The 20,675-nt window shown below is 33.1% G+C and overlaps 3 protein-coding genes across 3 annotated transcripts; 2 read left to right on the top strand and 1 right to left on the bottom strand.

Moving 5' to 3' along the window:
- On the top strand, positions 2,514-6,275 carry LOC104746661 (protein FAR-RED ELONGATED HYPOCOTYL 3; the record flags this gene model as incomplete). The annotated part of the gene is given in 8 exon segments (XM_010468182.2): positions 2,514-2,527; positions 2,758-4,976; positions 5,082-5,138; positions 5,223-5,291; positions 5,380-5,448; positions 5,552-5,620; positions 5,733-5,777; positions 5,872-6,275. Coding segments are annotated over 7 exon segments (2,562 nt in total). The 3' UTR covers positions 5,929-6,275.
- On the top strand, positions 9,144-9,921 carry LOC104746660 (VQ motif-containing protein 22-like). Its single transcript, XM_010468181.2, has one exon. It carries the CDS (start codon positions 9,162-9,164, stop codon positions 9,744-9,746), a length of 585 nt encoding a protein of 194 aa, XP_010466483.1. The 5' UTR covers positions 9,144-9,161; the 3' UTR covers positions 9,747-9,921.
- LOC104746659 (pentatricopeptide repeat-containing protein At3g22150, chloroplastic) lies at positions 14,693-17,525 on the bottom strand. Its single transcript, XM_010468180.2, has one exon. The coding sequence runs from the start codon at positions 17,445-17,447 to the stop codon at positions 14,973-14,975; it is 2,475 nt and encodes an 824-aa protein (XP_010466482.1). The 5' UTR covers positions 17,448-17,525; the 3' UTR covers positions 14,693-14,972.

Below are 20,675 nucleotides of genomic sequence, written 5' to 3'. Positions count from 1 at the left end.
AGGAAAAAACCAGACATACTTGTGACAACACAAAATCAAATTCTAGAAAGCGTAAGCACGACCAAATGACAAGTCAAGTTAGAAAGAAAAGATCTACTAAAGGTAACTTATTTAGTCTTTGATGACTTTCTAATCTGTATATACAACTTTTTAAAAACATAATGTATAACAGTCACTTGATCTGGAATCTGCCAAAAAAAGAAAATGCAAGAAATTTATAAATTAGTGTTTAACCTAAAGAAGAGAACATCAAAAGGTGAGATATTATTATCACCTGTTTCACCATATCAACTTCGTTTTCGCTGTCGTTTATTGAAAAACATGATGGTACCGATTCATAGACATAAGTGGGAAATCAAATAGAGGGAGATGCAGCCTGGAAGGAGAGCAGCCGACACGGTGGAATGGGATGGATTGGGAGAGACCAACATAAAATCCTCTGTTCTATATTTTATTAATTTTCTGAACTTTTGTAGTTTATTTGAATTGCTTTGATTGAATAGCTGATGAGTGTACAAGTTTTTGTCTATATGCATTCTTAGTCTGTTACGTCTTGCTTTTTTTTCTTTTCCAAAGAGGAATATGTGATTTGAAGCAAATATTACAAATCCATGTATCAAATGTGTTAGTAGGAAATAAGGCAATCAAGATTAACCCATTAAAAGGGAGGAAAGAAGGGGGTCTTTTGAGGGAAAACGTGACACCAACATGCATGTAACTGTGGAAAACATTATAGCCAAATATATATCTCTAAAAGTTGTAGCTGAAGAATGTGAGTTACTCTATATTAACCCATTAGGTTTGATTGGTCGGTCATATAAAACTTGGTTTTGTACATATCTAAAAGTGAGAGAAAAAAACATCCACAAGCATAAGTGAAATTTTATACATGGTTAAAAGTAATGTTCATAGTAAATCATTTGTATACAAACTCCACTTGCTTACATCATCGGAATATTGATTGTGATTTGTGAATCAGTAATCTATGGAAAGAGAAATCGCGTATCAAAGTGAAGGGGAAACAAAACTCAATCCAGCCATCTACTCCGATCCCAATCTTCGACCTTCCTTCGACAAGTGGCATTTAGTATTTTCAATATACAGTAAATAAACAAAGAGAGAAGCAGTCTCGTATGTATTTCGATTGATAATGATCAACAACAAAGACAATTTCTAATAGCGAATTAAGAAAGGATACCAATATATAGCACCATATGGTTGGAGACAAACATAAATGAAATTTTATATATGGTTAAAAGTAATGTTCATAGTAAATCAAGCTCTAAAAAAGGCTCACTTTTGTGTGTGACAACCTAAAATATAATAACATTGAAATGAATTTTTGGCTTTTTAATCAGTTGAAAGCAATAGCAAGAAGTGAAAATGATCAAATTGATTGAGAAAATAAAGAATTTAGGATGAATTACAAGTGTTAAATTTCAATTTAGGATTTCACCTCCCCGTGCGGCAACGCACGGGTCGCTTTCCTAGTACAAAATAACATAAAACTTGTCATACTATTTATAGCTTTTTTGTCATACTATTTATAGCTTATGAATTATAAAATGAACAAAATTGTTTTTTTGTAGTTCATTGTAATTTTTTTTATTTTCCCATTGTAAAAATCTTATAAAATTGGTATTTTTCCCATGGTTGATAATATTATACTAAATTATTCAAAACTAAAATTAAGTTACTTAAAAATGCTATAAACAGATTTTTATCTACTTCGATTTGGTATTGTTAGAGTGGTTCTCATAAGTGAAACCAATCAAAAAGCTGTAAGGCCGTTACATATATAAGAAACACAAACTAAAATAGTTGAAACTTTGACCCCAAAAAAAAAAAAAACTAAAATAGTTGAAACAAAGTCAGTAATCGTTATGGTACAAAGGACCAAAACCAAACCAAATTGTAAAAGAATCCTAAAATAAGTCTAGTCGACGACCCTACGGCCCCTATCTAATCTAATCTAATCTAATACTGTAGATGTAGTATAGTATAGTAGTAATAGTAATCTCATCATGTCATTATTCACGCTTCCTCTCTAATGTTTTATTTTTTTTTTGTCACTTAATCCCACGAGAATTTTTGGCACGCGCAACGCGTGCGCCACTGTGTGTAAAATTGCGAACACAAAAAGTTGGTTTTATTAATTTAAAATAGAATAATCAAAATGAAAAGATATTATATTATTACCAAAAACATGGTGAAGCATTGCGTTTAGACAGAGAGAGAAGAAGAAGAAAGAAACCCTAGAAAACTCAAAGACGAACGAATCCGTGTATCTTCCTCCCACTCGCTTCCTCAGATCGCGTGAACACCACTCACCAAATTTTTCTTCTCTTTTCTCTCCTTCCTTCTTCTCTCTATCTCCCCTTTTCGCAGATCGAAACGCCAACTCGCACCCGATTGGCGCGTGTGTTCTTCTTCTTCTTCCTCGATTCATCTCCTTCCTCCTCTCGATTACAGAAAGAGAGGTGCTTTTCTCAGTTTCTATTCTCGATTCGTCTCTGTTTCGTACGAGGTAAAAATTTTTTTTTCTGTTTTAGTTTTGGTCTATAGTGAATGAACCCACAAGAAATGATGTATTATACAGTGTTTTGATCAGTTTTTGGAATTTGATTTGACAACTCGTTTATGTTTTGATATACCCACTAATAATTTAGCTCCAAGTTTGTTTTTTTTTTTTGCTGTAATTGTAAGCACAAATCCTTGAAAGGTTTGATTTTGATGGATTCTTTGATTGTGTTATAGGAAAATAGGAAACTTTTCTTGTCATGGATATAGATCTTAGACTGCATTCAGGTGACCTTTGCAAGGGAGATGATGATGAAGATAGAGGACTTGATAATGTGTTACAGAATGAGCACAAACTCCATGATGCTGCTGCTGCTGATGAAGAAGAAGATATTGATATTGGCAAAATTGAGGATGTTGCTGTCGAGGTACATACTGATGACGGTCTTGGCATGAGTCTTCCAGCTGGGGATTTGGTTGACTACAATGAGGGTATGATGAACCTTGAGCCTCTCAATGGTATGGAGTTTGAGTCTCACGGTGAAGCATATTCGTTTTACCAGGAGTATTCTCGAGCTATTGGGTTCAACACTGCGATACAGAACAGTCGTCGGTCGAAAACTACTAGAGAGTTTATTGATGCCAAGTTTGCTTGCTCTAGGTATGGTACCAAAAGAGAATATGACAAATCTTTTAATAGGCCACGAGCTAGGCAGAGCAAGCAAGATCCAGAGAATATGGCTGGTCGGCGAACGTGTGCTAAAACTGACTGCAAAGCTAGTATGCATGTTAAGAGAAGGCCTGATGGGAAATGGGTTATTCACAGCTTTGTGAGAGAGCATAATCATGAGCTGTTGCCTGCACAAGCTGTGAGTGAACAGACTAGGAAGATTTATGCTGCCATGGCTAAACAGTTTGCTGAATACAAATCTGTTGCAAGCCTTAAAAGCGATTCGAAAAGTTCTTTTGAGAAAGGAAGGACTGTATCAGTGGAGACAGGGGATTTTAAAATCCTGCTTGACTTCTTGTCACGGATGCAAACTTTGAATTCCAACTTCTTCTATGCGGTAGATCTGGGGGATGATCAGCGAGTGAAGAATGTATTTTGGGTAGACGCAAAGAGCAGGCATAACTATGGTAGTTTTTGCGATGTTGTTTCTCTAGACACCACTTATGTGAGAAACAAGTACAAGATTCCACTTGCTATTTTTGTTGGAGTGAACCAGCACTACCAGTATATGGTCCTTGGGTGTGCCTTAATATCCGATGAGAGTGCAGCAACGTTTTCTTGGTTGATGGAAACCTGGCTGAGAGCGATGGGGGGACAAGCTCCAAAGGTTTTGATCACTGAGCTAGACGTTGTAATGAACACCATTGTTCCCGAAATCTTCCCCAATACACGACATTGCCTTTTTCTTTGGCATGTATTGATGAAGGTTTCGGAGAATCTTGGTCAAGTTATTAAGGAACATGATAATTTTATGCCAAAGTTTGAGAAATGCATCTATAAATCATGGAAAGAGGAAGACTTTGCGAGAAAATGGTGGAAGAATCTTGCTAGATTCGGCCTCAAAGAAGATCAATGGATGCATTCTTTATATGAAGACCGCAAGAAATGGGCACCGACCTACATGACTGATGTGCTTCTGGCAGGGATGTCAACATCTCAAAGAGCTGATAGTATTAATGCTTTCTTTGACAAGTACATGCATAAGAAGACTAGTGTACTAGAATTTTTGAAACTATACGATACAATTTTGCAAGATAGATGTGAAGAAGAAGCCAAAGCTGATTCTGAAACGTGGAACAAACAGCCAGCATTGAAGTCTCCATCACCATTTGAGAAGAGTGTCTCTGAAGTCTATACTCCTGCAGTATTCAAAAAGTTCCAAATTGAAGTTTTGGGTGCAATCGCGTGTAGTCCCAGGGAGGAGGGCCGAGATGCCACATGCTCTACTTTTAGAGTTCAGGATTTTGAAAACGATCAGGACTTCGTGGTAACATGGAACCAAGCGAAGGCTGAAGTCTCCTGCAACTGTCGTTTATTTGAGTATAAAGGCTATCTTTGCAGACACACTCTTAATGTTCTTCAGTGTTGTCATCTTTCTTCCATCCCCTCACAGTACATATTGAAACGGTGGACAAAAGATGCAAAGAGCCGGCATTTTTCAGGAGAACCTCAGCAGTTGCCAACTAGGCTGCTGCGGTATAATGATTTGTGCCAACGAACATTAAAGCTGAATGAAGAGGCATCCTTCTCTCAAGAGAGTTACAATATTGCATTCGGTGCTATTGAAGGAGCTTTAGGAAACTGTGCTGGTATTAATACTTCTGGCAGAAGTCTTCCAGATGTGGTCACGTCACCAACTCAAGGTCTGATTTCTGTCGAGGAGGATAACCAGAGCAGAAATGCAGGCAAGACGAGCAAGAAAAAGAATCCAACTAAGAAAAGAAAAGTAATTTCTTGTTTACTATCTCTCTATGCAGACAGCTTAAGGATTCTGTTGGCTTTGCGTTTTTATGCTTTGCAAGTGTCTGATGATCCTGAATACTAATTCCAGGTGAACTCAGAGCCGGAGGTTATGCCAGTTGCACCGCCAGAAAGCTTGCAACAGATGGTCTGTCTTTGTTGACATGTCGTAGCAAGCCTCTTTAAAACTCAAGTCGCCTTAGTATTTCATATCTCAATTTTGTAATCGCAGGATAAGCTGAGCCCAAGGACAGTCAGCATAGAAAGCTATTATGGAACACAGCAGAGCGTACAAGGAATGGTAATAAAGCACAACATAAGTGCATTTTTATTCGCTTGTAGATTGAGATTTTTATGTATGTAGTATGTTCTGATATGTGGTTTTACAGGTCCAGCTGAACTTAATGGCGCCAACTCGCGATAATTTCTATGGGAATCAACAAACAATGCAAGGATTGGTATGAAATCGACCATGACATATGTGTAGTAAAAGTAGCTTCTGCTGTTTTTTCTTTTCATTAACATTGGATAAAAAAACAAATCCCGGCTGGTTTTCTGTAGCGACAGTTGAACTCGCTAGCACCAAGTTACGACAGTTACTACGGTGCTCAGCAAGGCATCCATGGACCGGTACCCTACCTATTTCTCATGTGCTTTCATGAGCATTGTCAATCTTTTAACAAGCCTCCCAAAGAAGTACTAGAAAAGTCAACTAATGCTCTTACTTTGTTGTTCCGTCTAGGGAGTAGATTTCTTCCGGCCTCCCAGTTTCTCCTACGACATCCGGGTAACTATTCCAGTTTGTAATAAAAGATCACTCTTTTTTCTTTTCCTATATGTATCAAATTGGTCATCTTTTGTTCATGGTCATTACTGTGCAGGATGATCCTAATGTGAGGACGACACAGTTGCATGAGGATGCGTCTAGACACTCGTAAACCAAATTATAAGCATATCCACAAAATCTTAAGAGTCAGACTGTGGATGAATAGGTTCAAACCTCGGAGAACAAAAGCGCATCAAGCACTAGAATGTGATAAGGTTCAGAACAGGACACGAGTCAAAAGCTCTGTTTTATCTTCTCAAGTGTTAAGATAGGATGTTATTGTTTCGCTTATAATTCCAGAGTTTCGATTCTGTTAATATTGTTTGTATTAGTTCTGATGATCATATGTTTGATCATTGACTGTTCGATTTAAGAGGAGAAGAAAACAGTGTTACGAGAATATTCTCTATTTGTAAACTCTTGTTGATTCTTTTGATTAAGTTTCTTAGATTAGTAGTATATCTTGTGATGGTATATCTTGATCCTCTAATCAATATAATTCTAAACCTCAGCCGCTAGATTAAGCTTTGCATGAAACTCATAAACCCTTACTAAATGAAATCTAAATCGAATCAAACCGTAAACATTGATTTCTAAATCCAAATCCATGTCTTAAATTTTGTTAGAACGCATAATCCAAACCCAAGGCAAAGGAGAGAGGAATTTCCAAACTTCAATCTCGACGGTTGAGGTGTCCGTTAATTTAGAGAGTGCTTGAGTACCATAGTTTCCAGAGTAAAACCAACCCCCAAAATTTTAAAAATTCTCTAGCAGATTTTTAAAATTTTTCACTTATTCTCTTTTTCTGATTTTATTGAAGTCATCAAAATTATTTAAATTAGAATCTAATAAAAGTAAGGGTAAAAATTAGAATATTTTCAAATTTATAAGAGTAAGCTACCACTCTATCCCATATTTATTTAAAAAATTTTTTTTTTCAGTACACTGTAATTACTAATTATTACAAAACTTAATTTTACAATTTTAGTGTAACATAACAAATATGCATGGAAAGGGAAAATATGCTCTCCTTCTTTAACTATCTATTATACTATCATAATATGCAACCAAGATAGAGACACAAAATATAAGAAACAAAAAAGAAACAGCAGATAAGATAGAAGCAAGCTCTTCCATCAGTAAAAATATAGGAAAACGCAAAAAAAAATCATTTTTTTTTTGGTTTCTTTGTGGATATGCTTCAGGTTCAGGGCATGTATGACTCCTACTTCTGCTTCTCTCCCTCATCTTTGTTCTTCGACTGCGTCTTCTTTCATGTTATTTACTCTCAGAGTGTCTACTTCTCTTCCCCGTCTCTGTTCTTCCAGAGTAATAGATGCCCCTTGTTTCGGAATTCCTCTTAGAGTGTTTGTCATAGCCTCTTGTTTCCGAATTCCTCTCAGAGTCTCTCATACTCCTCTCCTTCTCTCTGCCTTCAATGTGATGGCTTCCTCCTCTTTTAGGTTTCCTCTTAGACTCAGAGTATCCACTGCTCATCCCCCTATCTTGTTGTAAATTTAAAGGCTCGCATTAAAGAAGAACAAACCTTCCTCTCTGGGTAAAGGCCCTGGACGCTCGCTGTCAATCCCTGATAAGGGCATGGTGCGGGTGTCTCACCACAATATTTCTCCAAAATCTTGAAGATTCGTCATAGTTTCCAGAATAAAACCAACCCCCAAAATTTATAAAACTCTCTAGCAGATTTTTAATTTTTTTCACTTATTTTCTTTCTTTGATTTTATTGAAGTCATCAAAATTATTTAAATTAGAATCTAATAAAAGTAAAGGTAAAAATTACAATATTTTCAAATTTATAAGAGTAAGCTACCGCTCTATCCCATATTTATTTTAATTTTTTTTTTTCAGGACAGTGTAATTACTAATTATTACAAAACTTAATTTTACAATTTTAGTACACAACAAATATGCATGGAAAGGGAAAATATGCTCTCCTTATTTAACTATCTATTATATATATTTGATAGATGCTTCTACCAAAAAAGTATATATATTTGATAGATGCAGAATTTGTAACTAAGAAAGAGGAGAAAGATTATGTAGTTCCTATTATACGTATAACCTATCACCACGACGTCAAATTAGATTATGGTTTTCCTTGAAATTTCTCATTAGCTTCCTCTTCGGTCGTCTCTTAATTCAAAAGTCACCTACCCATCAATTATTAATTATATATATACTGCGTAAATGATACTTGTCAATTATGCAAACACTAGTAGTACTTTCCTTTAGTTTATCATCACAGTGGATTTAAAGAATCATTATCTTAACTACTCAATATCCCCATAAGAGGGTTAAGAAAAGCATATATCATTCATACTATACGTACTTGTACCTCATGGCTCATACGACATATCTTGAATTTCCTACGATACTTAATATTAGAGACACTTTAATTTCTTTACATCATATGGTTACATTTTAACCATTATTAGCTGCAAGTTCTTGAAACTTTATTTTATAATGACCTTATAATGTCTTGACTATCATAGAAATTATTCCTTAATAATCGGCTAATCATTTTTGCTGATTTAAATCAGTCTATGTAGACTTCCCATATGTTATGGGTTGAACGAAACATTCAGTGTATCATATTTTATTTACGTCGATTGATATTAAAATACTATACACATGTATATTATAGTTTATAACAAATGTCATGTAAATCATTATTATTATCGTACGACAGTCGTTATTTTTAATTCATGCCATATAATACGGCTACTACACTAACTCAGTAAGCATATTAAGTATCTAGTGTGCTATATAAAACGGCTACTACACTATTTAGCACTAACCAGGCAAGAGGCAACGTGATTGTGAATATATCTTTTAACGTTTTGTTTGGAAATCTATGCCGTCACCACTGTGACGATTATATAAAGTGAGGGACTTGTTTAAGTATTTAATAAAAGAATACACACACAGTGAAATGGGCCAATGTCGTCAACTTGTTGAGAAAGTAGCCAATACCAAACTAAACTCTAGTTTATTGGTAAAATTCAACTAATTGTAACTTCGTAAGGTCAAATATTATTACTTTTTCTATTTATGATATTATCGAATCATATCAAACCATATTAATAAAAGTACCTAAGGAATTACAACTTTTTTTTGTTTTTGCAAATTTAGGAGGAATGAAATGTAAAGCCAAACAAATCCACGTGTAATTAGAAAAATAAACGGTCATGATTGATTTAGAATAGTCTTCCTTTGACTAAGTCTTAATCAAAAAACTACAATCAAATAAATATATAAAGAACTTAACGAAGGCAAATGCTTTTTTCTTTCTTACAATCCTTGAGAGTCTTGTCTTTAGACACAGAAATGGCTAACCCCAACGAGTGGTCTCAGTTCTACAACACCAACCAAACCTTCTTCACAACTTCCTCCACAGTTTCAACCGCTGTCACAACCACCACCACCGGTGGTGATACCACCTCTATAGATTCTCGTCTGAGTCCAGAGACCGGCCGTGTAACCAAGCCAGCACGTAGAAGATCAAGAGCCTCACGTAGAACACCAACAACGCTTCTCAACACCGACACTTCCAACTTCCGTGCCATGGTTCAGCAATACACCGGCGGTCCATCCGCTATGGCTTTTGGGTCTGGTAATACTACTTCTGGTTTCAGCCTCACTTCTTCGTCTGATCCATCCGCTGGATCTTCTCAACAAGTTCCTTGGCAATACAATTTCCAGTCTCACGCGCCGCTGCAACAGCAGCCTCAACGGCCTTACATGTTCTCGTTGAACAACGTGAACCCTATGGTCGGGTATAGTAACACGAACAACCCTAATACGGTTGTTTCGGGTATGTTTGGGACGGTGGATGGTTCTGGTGGAGGAGGTTCTGTTCCGTCGTCTAAGGAGGCTACGAATAGTAATACTTCTTCGTCGAGGTTGCAATGAGAAAACGATTGGATTCTTTTTGAACTTTTTCTTCTTCTTTTTTTTTTTTGGGTTTTCGCATAAAGGCAGAAATGTTAGGTACTGACTTTCTTTGTCATAGAATGAAAACTTTGACTTTTTTTTTTTTTGTATATTAAGTTTCTTTTTCTTTCATATTTGAGATTTATCTTTATCTTAGGCTTTTAGCATTATCATGGACCTTGCATAGACAAATTTTCAATTCTGAAGTTGCATATATACTTGCAAGAAAAAAAAAAAAATTCCAAACAAATCAATACATGTTAAATTTGAAGGAAACAAATGATCATTTATTAATGGAATCCAGATACTTTTATTAGACTTAATTAGTTCAAATAAAATTAAAACAATATGCTCGAATGCTAATATTATCACATATACCAGAATTCAAATATTTCACGTGTAAAGTTCTCACGTGCATGTGTAAAGAAGCTAGAATTCTCAAGTTTCTTGGTCAAAGAATGCATATAAAACGTGCATAGAATGGAGAAAATAGCCAAAACTAGCTTAACTCCAACATTTGGATATATAGTATATATTCGAACATGAAACCAATGTTGGATGTAACTTTACCAAATTAGCGCAATAATTGAGAATATAAATCCTACCTTATAATTTATTTTTCTTATGGCTCTTAATAAATAGTTTCATTATCATCATATCATATGACTTGTCGAAAGGAGAAAACAGTGGATAACCGTTTCCTTTACACAATTTGATTGGCTTAAATTTTTAAAACTTTTGTTTGCCTTTTAATATTTTTATATTAAGATTGTAATTGATATATAGTGACGGATAACTTTCTTAAAGACCAGAATAAATCTAAAACAATAAAATATGGAGAAAAGAGTCTCATTGGATCATTCATATAGAGACCCGAACTTGCCTTTCGTTCGGAAACCAAAGAGAATAGTGTTTTGGTGAAGGTAGGCTACCAACATGCCTAGATTCTTACGTTATCGTTTTTTTCCTATTTTCTTTCCAATCCATCGCGTTAATATTAATTATGATTGTAATTTGTAATTATGACTTAGACGGGTCTTTGACGTAGATCGATCGATGTAATATAGAGTTTGGCTAATATACCAAAGCCTCGCATTCACAAGAGATATCTTAGACCTGCAGTATGTCTTTAGATCTTTTTTATTTTTGTTGGCATTTCTTCAGATTTTAGATTCTTACGATAAATCCTCATTTTTAATGAAAGAGAATAATTTATCATGCCGTAGGCGTGTTTCTTTTAGACCAAAAACAAAAACAAAAAAAAAAACAAAAAAGAATCTTTTAAACAAAAAAAATCTTATTATATAAAAGAGAATAATACATTGACGATTGTGACAAATATGAGTGAGAAATGGTTTGGGAAGAGGGGATGAATCTAAAACACATTGTAGGTCCAATTTATATTCTGCCTAACAGTGAAATTTCACTTCTTTTTTTATTAATTTCACTTCTTTTTTATTTTCTTAATATACATTTTTTTTAGTTCAATCACCACTTATTAAGAGCAAGTCCAATGGAAAATTTTAATTTCGAGACTCTTATATTTTTTTAATATTAAATTGTGTATTTTTTTTTCAAAATAAAAACTTTTAGAAGATTAACTAAAATTATCCCCTCCAATAGTATAACTTTAATTGAGGTTCTTATTTTTGATTTTTTATTAAAGTAGAACATAATTAGTTTAAATATTTTTGATTTTATAAAAATAAAAAATTATTGCATTTCATAAATTTCTAAACATACAAAACATAAAAACATATTAAAAATAAAAAATACAAATCATAAATAGGAAAAAATATTAGTTGTAATCTTGAGTTGTGCCTAATATTTTCAACCAAATCAGCTTTCAAATGTTGATGCAAATAAAAAATTTATATTAAATAGTTCATCCAACTCTTAAGCAATACGCCACATCCTCTTATACACTATTCAGCTTACGAGCTCTTATTAATTACACGACTTTTGATTTGGTTTTTTCCTTCTTTTCTCTTCAAACCTGAACTTAAACCCTACTTTGGAGGTGGTCTAAATTACTTACTATACAAAACAGTTAAAGATGCTTTAGAATCTTTATCTTTATATAATTAAGTTCTATCTCTCTCCACATCATATATGGTAGTTAATGTTTTTCAAATGGTTTATTGAATCCCGTAAAAAAAATTCTAAATATTCTTAGAATTGAAATAGAAATTTCATAAACAATGGTTTTATAAATTAAGTTACGTATGTCTTAAACGTAAATTTAGGGTGTGAATGGAAGCACATTCAAGTGCGTATTTGAAGATTTTCTTTAAATAACCGCTTTATGTCACCATTCGTATACATTGTTCAATAATTTGCGTTTTTATGATAAATAAAACTAAACCTACTTTGCGTTTTTGAAGAGAAAGAATTAACAAGTGGACCGCTTTTTTGTGTCCAGCAACTATTTATCTAGTGGTTTCCAAATAACGCACAAAATAACATAAAACTTTAATTTATTCTTTTTAGCTATTTATCTTATAAAGAGAATAATAATCAGTTATATTTAACAATAATCTATGCTAAATGTATTTTCAATTTTTTTTTTTTAACTTCTGTTGAATAAATTACTAAAAAAAATAATTCATCATTTCTTCAAAATTTATACAATAATCACTTTAAATATGAAAAACAGATTTTAGAAGAAAAAAAAAATATCATCAAAATGTATATCTGTTTTAACTAGATTTAAAATTTTGAAAAAGAAATTCTAGTTTCCTATAGAATGAATTTATTTCTAAAACAATGTATTTCTTCACTATTTTAATTAACAAAAATTCACATAATTAATTTAAAATAATTTTGGTTTTTAAAGTTTATAAATAATACACAAAATTACTATTTCATTAACAATAAAGAAAATAATTTAATTTAAAAATATACTTACTTATAATCCCTATATAAGTAAAAGAGAAGTACAAAATCGATAATGGGTCGGATCAATTTTAGAAAAATTACCCGAAATTAAGAAATCGGATTCGGGTATAAAATACCCGCTGTGTTTATATGGGTTATCGGGTAATAATTTAAAACTAAACTTAAATAAATTTTCCATAATTGAACCACATTAGTTAGGTGAATATTTTTGTTCCTGTAATTTAGGAAACTAACAATCATTGTCGATTAATACTTAATCTGACAAGAACTTTACCAAAATTTACAAATTAAATCAAACTGGAATATAGCATATACCATAAATAATAAAATCTAAGTCGTTTAGTGGAAAAAAAACTTTCATATTAATTTTCAGAATTAATAACCGATTTTTATGGTAACTTTTTCATATTAATTGCTCCAAATAAATGTGCAGATTTTAAAAATGTATAAATATTTGAGTTAAATTGTTGAACACACTTCTTTTCTTATAAATATAGAGGATGTGTCAATAGTCAATACTTTGATGATAGTAAGGTATTCTCTTCTTCTCTCCCTCTCTCTTATCATACATTATACTAATTTAAGTTTTAAAAGTTTTGTGATATGTACATTACCTCTTCCTCATTTTTAATATGATGGTTGTTCATATATATCATATTGTAATTTATCATATGGCTTTTTAATAAATTAGCATATTTTTCAATCAATTTGGATAGCTATTTGTTTAATAGAGCATACAACAACTTTTAATCCAATATCATGTATATTAATATTTTATTATTTTACAGAAATGTAAAAGAATATGTAGTTCTATAAAACTCATATGTTATTATGCTATGCCGGTATGCTAATACAGTTTACTCATTATTTGTTTTCTTCTCTTATTTTATCCAAACTAATGTTAAATATTCTCAGTTTTACTTTATTTTACTGTATTAAAACTATTATATTACCATTTACTTTTTTCGTCTATTGTTTTATCCAAATTCATTGTATAAATATATATAATCCACTGTAATATATATATTATATATTATATATAATTGAATGCACTATACTAAACAAAAAATTTAACACATTTTCAATCCATTATGGATTGCATGTATATGTGAATTTCCCCCCGCGCTGTAGCACGGGTCCGATCCTAGTGTCTATTTATAATAGTTATTTATAAAATAATATGAAATCTGCACCGCAAATAGTTTTTCACCAATCAAACATTATTTTGTACCGCTTAATTTGCAGTGACCGCACTTGCCCTGCAATTACATTTGTTCTGCACGTACCGCAGTTTAATCGTACCGCACTGTAAAACTGCTTGTCCCGCACAACCAAATCTACCGTTACCATTCGGACCCTTAGTTTAATAAATATTTTGAAGTTACAAATTTTGTTTTTAACTTAAAATTATTGTTTTTATAATTTGACTAAAGGTCATTTAAAACACATGGACATGTTGAATTGAACTTTCTAATATTCTTTCACCTAACAGTTTTTGTAGTAATATTGAAAAATGTATTTACTTGTAGATAGATTTTTTTTTTATGAGTTTATGTAGTGGTGGACTAGTGGTTGAGTTATAGTTTTTAGATGATCATGCAATTTTCAAACTCCATGCATATGGGTCTGACTGTTTCTCATATCTAATGACTAATGTAATGACATGTAAACAAATTAAAAACTCATTTCACCATATTATAATGAATATAAATATATCTATATATATTTTTAAGTATAAGTTTTAGATTTGGCCAAAAAGTTTCTGTTTGTATATATATTTAATATGATTATTTCATGAAAATAAAGCAGGTAACAAATATTAGCTCTAAATTTTTTTTGTTCACATGAAATTTTAGATAAACATCACATTCATGATTTGTTTTAATTATGAAAATAAAAATAATTATACCAGTAAAGTTTTACAAGTGAAGAGGCCTAGAATGAAGATGAGAGCAAGGAAACTACAATGATGTTGGTTTAAATATACATCTTTGTTTCCCCCAGTTTCTCCTCTGCTGTCCTCATGATCGGCTTGTAATACAATCAGTATTATACCAAAGACAAAACTGCACAGTGTGTCTGTCTGGTTGAATATTACAGGGTTCGGATCCAGACATGGCTAATGGTGTTAGATAATTTGCAGAAGACAATGATGAACAAGAGTGTTTATGACTAAAGATTTGCTTCAATGTCACCAACAAAGAGCTTCAGAAAGCAAAGAAATGAGAATTTTGCGCCGCTTACTCACTTTTAAATCATCTCTTGCTTTGATTTCCATGTGTCTGTGAGAGTTACTGGCATTCTTTTTCACTCATCCAATTCTAAACTTGGAGTTACATTTGGCAATGTCGTCAGAAACGAATCGCCTCTCATATCTTTAGCCAAACCGTCGATTACATCATATATCTCACCAAACTGAGGATGCTCTTGATCTCTAGAAACAAAACAGTTTACATAACCTGCAACCTCAATATCACTACGACCAACCTCTTTCCTTAAACCCTTTTCTCTCATTCCTCTTCTCACCCTATCAACGCTCTTCCAATTTTGTTCCTCAGCATACATATTCGAGAGCAAAACCTGATACCCGGAAAAGTTCTTTCCTTTATCTAATTCAGCTAACCTCTCTGAAACAGTTTCAGCAAGCTCAAGCTCACCGTGCAGTCTACAAGCCCCAAGAAGTGAACCCCATAGCTCAGCTACGTTACCTTCTTCACCAAGTTCTTTAACAAACTCATATGCTTCATTAACCCGTCCAACTCTCCCCAACATGTCTGTAATACAGCAATAGTGCTCACTTGTGGGCTGAATGTTATAAAGGTCTCTCATTTCCTCGAATATTTTGAGACCTTCGTCCACTAGACCTGAGTAGCTGCAAGCTGATAACACTGCAACAAAGGTGATAGCGTCGGGCTTGATTCCCGAATCTTGCATTGAGCAAAACAGCGAGATAGCTCTCTCTCCCATCCCATGTTGACCGTACCCCAATATCATTGTGGTGTATGTTACAGAGTTTCTCTCTTTCGTTTGAGAAAACATGTTTTCTGCATACTTTATGGCTCCTGACTTTGAATACATATCAACTAACGCAGAAGCGACAAATACGTTATCATCCAAGTATTGCCTAATAGAAAAACCATGGAGCTGTTTACCTAAGTCAACACTACCTATATGGCTACAAGCAGGGAGAATTGATGCCACAGTTACAGCATTGGGTTGTATACTCTGTTCTAACATCTCCCTGAACACAACAAATGTTTCCTCTGTGAGTCCATTCTGCGTGTACCCTGAAATCATAGAATTCCAGGTAGCTTGGTCTCTTTCACCATAACCACTTCTTTCAAAAAGTTTCTGTGATATCCTAATTAGACCTGCCTTAGCATACATGTCGATAAGGTAACTGTTCATTCCCTCAAACTGAATTCCATGCCTGATAAGAAAACCATGAGTCTGCTTCCCAATCTCCTTGTTTCTAAGATTTGATGCAGCTGAAAGCAAACACGTCACAGTTATGTAATCAATCTTAAACCCTTGCTTCTGCATCTCGTAAACCAGCATCAATCCTTCATCATCAAGGCCATTTTGTACAAATGCAGAGATCATACTGTTCCACGATACAACATCTCTCTCACGCATTGAATGAAAGACTCCAAACGACTCGTGCACAGAACCACACCTTGAGTACATCACCATCAACGAATTAAATATCACAACCGGTAGCTCTCGAAATTTTTTGCTCACAAAACCATGAAACTGCCTGCCTAGTTCCACTTGCTGCAGTGCTGAAACTGCACTCGCTGCCAAAAGAAACGTTACTTCATCAGACACTATCTCTTTCGATCCTACTGCTTCAAGAAAAAGCTCGATACTTTCAACCAGGCAATCGTTCTGAACATAAACCCCTATCATTGTATTCCACACCTCAATGTTTCTCTCAACACAAGAATCAAATACTCTCCGTGATGATACAAAATCGCCAAGCTCAGCATACATAGAAATAGCCGAACTAACCACAAACATGTCCTTAACATATTCATCTCCCAATTTAAGCATCAAACCATAAAAAACATTAGCTTTCTTAATACTTTTAGAAGTCGACACCGCAGGGAAAACATTGACAAAGCTAACCGGACTCGGTTTAATCTCCATCCTCATCATTATAGAGAATTGCCTACATGCTTCAGCATTTCTCACTGTTTTCACGTACCAAGAAATCAAAGTATTCCAAGCCACAACGTTCTTCCTACGCATATTATCGAAAACTTTACGGACCACATCATACTCATAAGAATCCAATTCACTACCAGGACCGTTCAAGCAAGAAACATACATATTCATCAGAGAGTTATGTACAACCCTGCTTGAATTCTGTAAACAACGGATCAAATGACAATGCACAGCTTTACCAGCTTTCAAGTTCTTAGTCTCAGCACACGCCTTGAGTGTAGAAGAGTAAGTGTAAGGATCACATTTGGTGAAAGGTGCAGTCTTTTTCATCCGGGAATAGAAAAGAAGAGCTTCGTGTGGCAGATTGTTGCAGATGAAACCGATGATGATGGTGTTCCAAAGAACAGTTGTTGGTTTAGGAATTGCGTCGAACAGTTGGCGTGCGAGTTGTGGGTTTCCATCTTGACAGATTTTGCTGAGACGGGAACGGATTGAAGGTGTTTGAGGAGTGAGGGTTGGTGGAGAAAAGGTGGAAGAATGACGGGTTTGATTTTGTGATGGAGATTGTAATGATAATGGTGGAGGTGGTGGTAGAGGTAGAGCTGATCCAGCCATTAACAAGGAGATGATGAAGAAGAAGAAGAAGAAAAAGAAAAGGAAGAGCCTTTATTATTGGCTCTGTTCTCTCTATCTATATGTTTATCATCTTTTAAGGTTCAGTGATAACTGATAAGTGTTTGTTTTGTTAGTTTCGTTTTTTTTTTTTTTTTTTTTTTTTTNGTCTCTCTTTACAAAAATTAATCTTAAGTAATTTAATATTATCCGGAAAAATATCAAATATTTAAGTAATTTAATTTTTATATATGCATATTTGAAGAAATTAAATCACAAAATTTTTGACAGAGACTGGAAAAAATCATAGCATTCAAAATATGATGGCAAAATTTTACTGTCATTGAAATTGATAAATTGATATAAAAATTTGTTATCACGAAATTAAATTTACTCAACCAAACACGCATAGTTTTTATGTATTTAGGAAAAAGATAACTTTAATATGTTCAATAGTCAACATTAATGTAACTAAGTGTTAAGTACTTCGACGAGTAAAAATTTCAGGTAAAACGTAAAAATCGCTGGTCAAAGTAGGCTTAGTAGCATTTGAGAAAGAACCATATACTAAACGTAGATTCTAATGTTGATGTGATTATAAGAAATATTGCATGTCATATTTGATTATTATACTAAACAATATACTACACATACTTGTTAACGTTGTTTTTAAGACTGAAATCTTCAAATCTATTCAAGTGTAGTTCAAGTGAAGCTTTCTTCTATCTCTAGAGAACTAGTTTATCTATTTGAATGACCCTTGATTGAATTTACAAGACTAAAAAAGAAAGAAAGAAAAAACCATAAGGAAAAGAGAAGAAGCTCTGTCCTCTATTTTGGGCCTCTGGAATAGTGTATCTAAAGCCATAAATTGCAACATTAATGGGCTTTAAGTTGCTTCCTTTCGTCAACGGCCTAGCTTGGTTGCGTTAACTTCTTTAATTCGACCATTAAAAAATAAGACTGTTTTCAAAGGGAAGCTTTTAACCCTAACAAAATTTATTAACTACAACAATAGATCAATAAATTTTAAAAATAATTACATAAATGATTAGATGTTAACTAAAACATCATTAACTAGATAACGGCATGAGTTCATTTTGTTAGTGTCTGTTGATACATATGTGATATGTCATGATGTTAAAGCAAAAAAGTTTTGTCTCATCCAAAACGACTTGGTTTTTGCCGTATATATAGATATAAGTATATGTATATATATAATCAAAGCAATGTTGTTTTTAGTTGGTGGATTTTACTAAAATGTATGGGCTGTTATAATTATAGTGGAATATGGAGGATATGCACTGAAAAATCTTACTATTCCTTTAATTAAAGAAAGATTAATTCCATTTTTTTTAACTTAAGAGTGAATTAGGTTAGTATGAAATTCATTTAATGGGTTTGACTGAGTTTTTCACGTAAATAACATGTTATACTATATATATATATAGTTCGATAACATTTGTTTCTATAGGTTTGATAGTTTGTTCGATACATTTAACAGAAACAAAAAGACCACAATTTATATTAGAAGACGCATTATATACGAAAAAACTAACATTTTTAAGAATTGTTATATAACTCAAATAGGGGGAAAAAAAAGAAAAAAGAAATTAAAATAAATAAATAACCTTACGAATTGAAGAGCAAGACATTCAGCAAGAATACTAAAAACAACACTCTTTGTATTATGCTTTCGATTATTATGTCAAAGTCAATCGTGATAATTCACAATGGGATGAATGATTGTATATATTCGTATATACGATGACAAAATGTACCATTATCTTATCATGCATGCATAGTGATTATAGGCTCCACGTTATTGCAAGTGTGAACTGTATTCAGTTCTTGAACATGAACTACATTGTATTTTCTTTGTTTGTCAACAAACAGCTAGCGTATGCCAACAAACAGTGTATGTGTATTATTTCATCTCTATATTATATATGAAACGTACACATGGATTGTGACAAAAATATAACTTGGCTATGTAATACTTTTGCGCTGGAAATGTAGCTAACGTAATTTAGCGAGTAGACATTGCAATTTCAAAACACTACAACGTTATGATTACGAAAAATACTAAATAAATATGTGTCAGTCGGGTTATCTGTTATCAAACCCTAATTTCGAAGTTTTAACTAAGTATAGCTGTATAGCATAGTAAAGTTCAATCGAGAAAAATCATGTAGCAGAAAATATACGTCAAAGGATTATTTTCCAAAAATGATTAAGACTTGATAGATATATAGTTTGTTTACATACAATCATGTCACAGTTATAGAGTTTTGATATTTTTGTGCTTTGAAACAATAAGATTCGGAGTATATTATACTAGTAATGCTTTTTTGGCATTTTCAGACGCTACACGATTATATTGGGATCCCTTGCAGAGTTGTAGAATAGACGTCTCGAATTCAATAATACAGTATTAAGAAATAAGACAAAAGATCAGTAAATCTGATTGATAAAATATCTTGAAAACAATAATACATTACTAAGAGATAAATAAATTTATTAAAGCAAAAAATATTTTTATCTTCTTTATTTTAAAGTACGTGTACGCTTCTGGAGGAGTTTCAGGTGCTTAGTGCTTCAATGCCTTTTTTCACCTTTATCAAGATCCCAAAGACGTCCAATGTGAGCCTGATTGCTTAGCTCGTTCTTCTAGAGATTTAGTTTCAGAGTCGTCTTTTGTAAACACTTTTCCTCCAGTTTGGGCAACCAATCGAGGAGTTTTATTTTAATTATTTAATGTGAGGTTGACAAAAAAAAAAAAAAAAGTACGTGTCGTTTTATCATTAGTTCTATTTTCAAAACCAATGTAACTTTGAACTATGTTTCTAATAACTTCACATTAAGATTAATAACATGTAAAACATATAATCTAAAGTCAATGTGCCATTGCAGAGCATGTATATTAGAATTCTTCTACTTTTTAAATTTGTGTGAAAAATATAAAATGATATGTATCATTTATCATAAAATGTTGGGAGTACAATATTAAATAATGTATTCTGCAATGCTAATATCCAAAAACCATTACAATCATAAAGAACGTAACTAAGCAGATTAAATGCCCTCTCTATCAAATTCAGCAGGTAGAATAATATCTCTTTGTAGAGTTTTGAATAATATCAAACTAATTCGAAAGCTAATTCGTTCTACCGATTAGAGATGAATAGTTTTGGTTCTGCCAAATGCAAATTCGAATACTACATATAATGT

The sequence above is a fragment of the Camelina sativa genome, chromosome 15, assembly GCF_000633955.1.
Source record: "Camelina sativa cultivar DH55 chromosome 15, Cs, whole genome shotgun sequence".
NCBI lineage: Eukaryota > Viridiplantae > Streptophyta > Magnoliopsida > Brassicales > Brassicaceae > Camelina > Camelina sativa.
This window is presented reverse-complemented; position numbering and strand designations above follow the sequence as displayed.

What these genes read in the sequence shown, in the direction of transcription:
- LOC104746660 (XM_010468181.2), top strand. Translation starts at nt 9,162, where the DNA reads ATGGCTAACCCCAACGAGTGGTCTCAGTTCTACAACACCAACCAAACC.
- LOC104746659 (XM_010468180.2), bottom strand. Translation starts at nt 17,447, where the DNA reads ATGGCTGGATCAGCTCTACCTCTACCACCACCTCCACCATTATCATTA.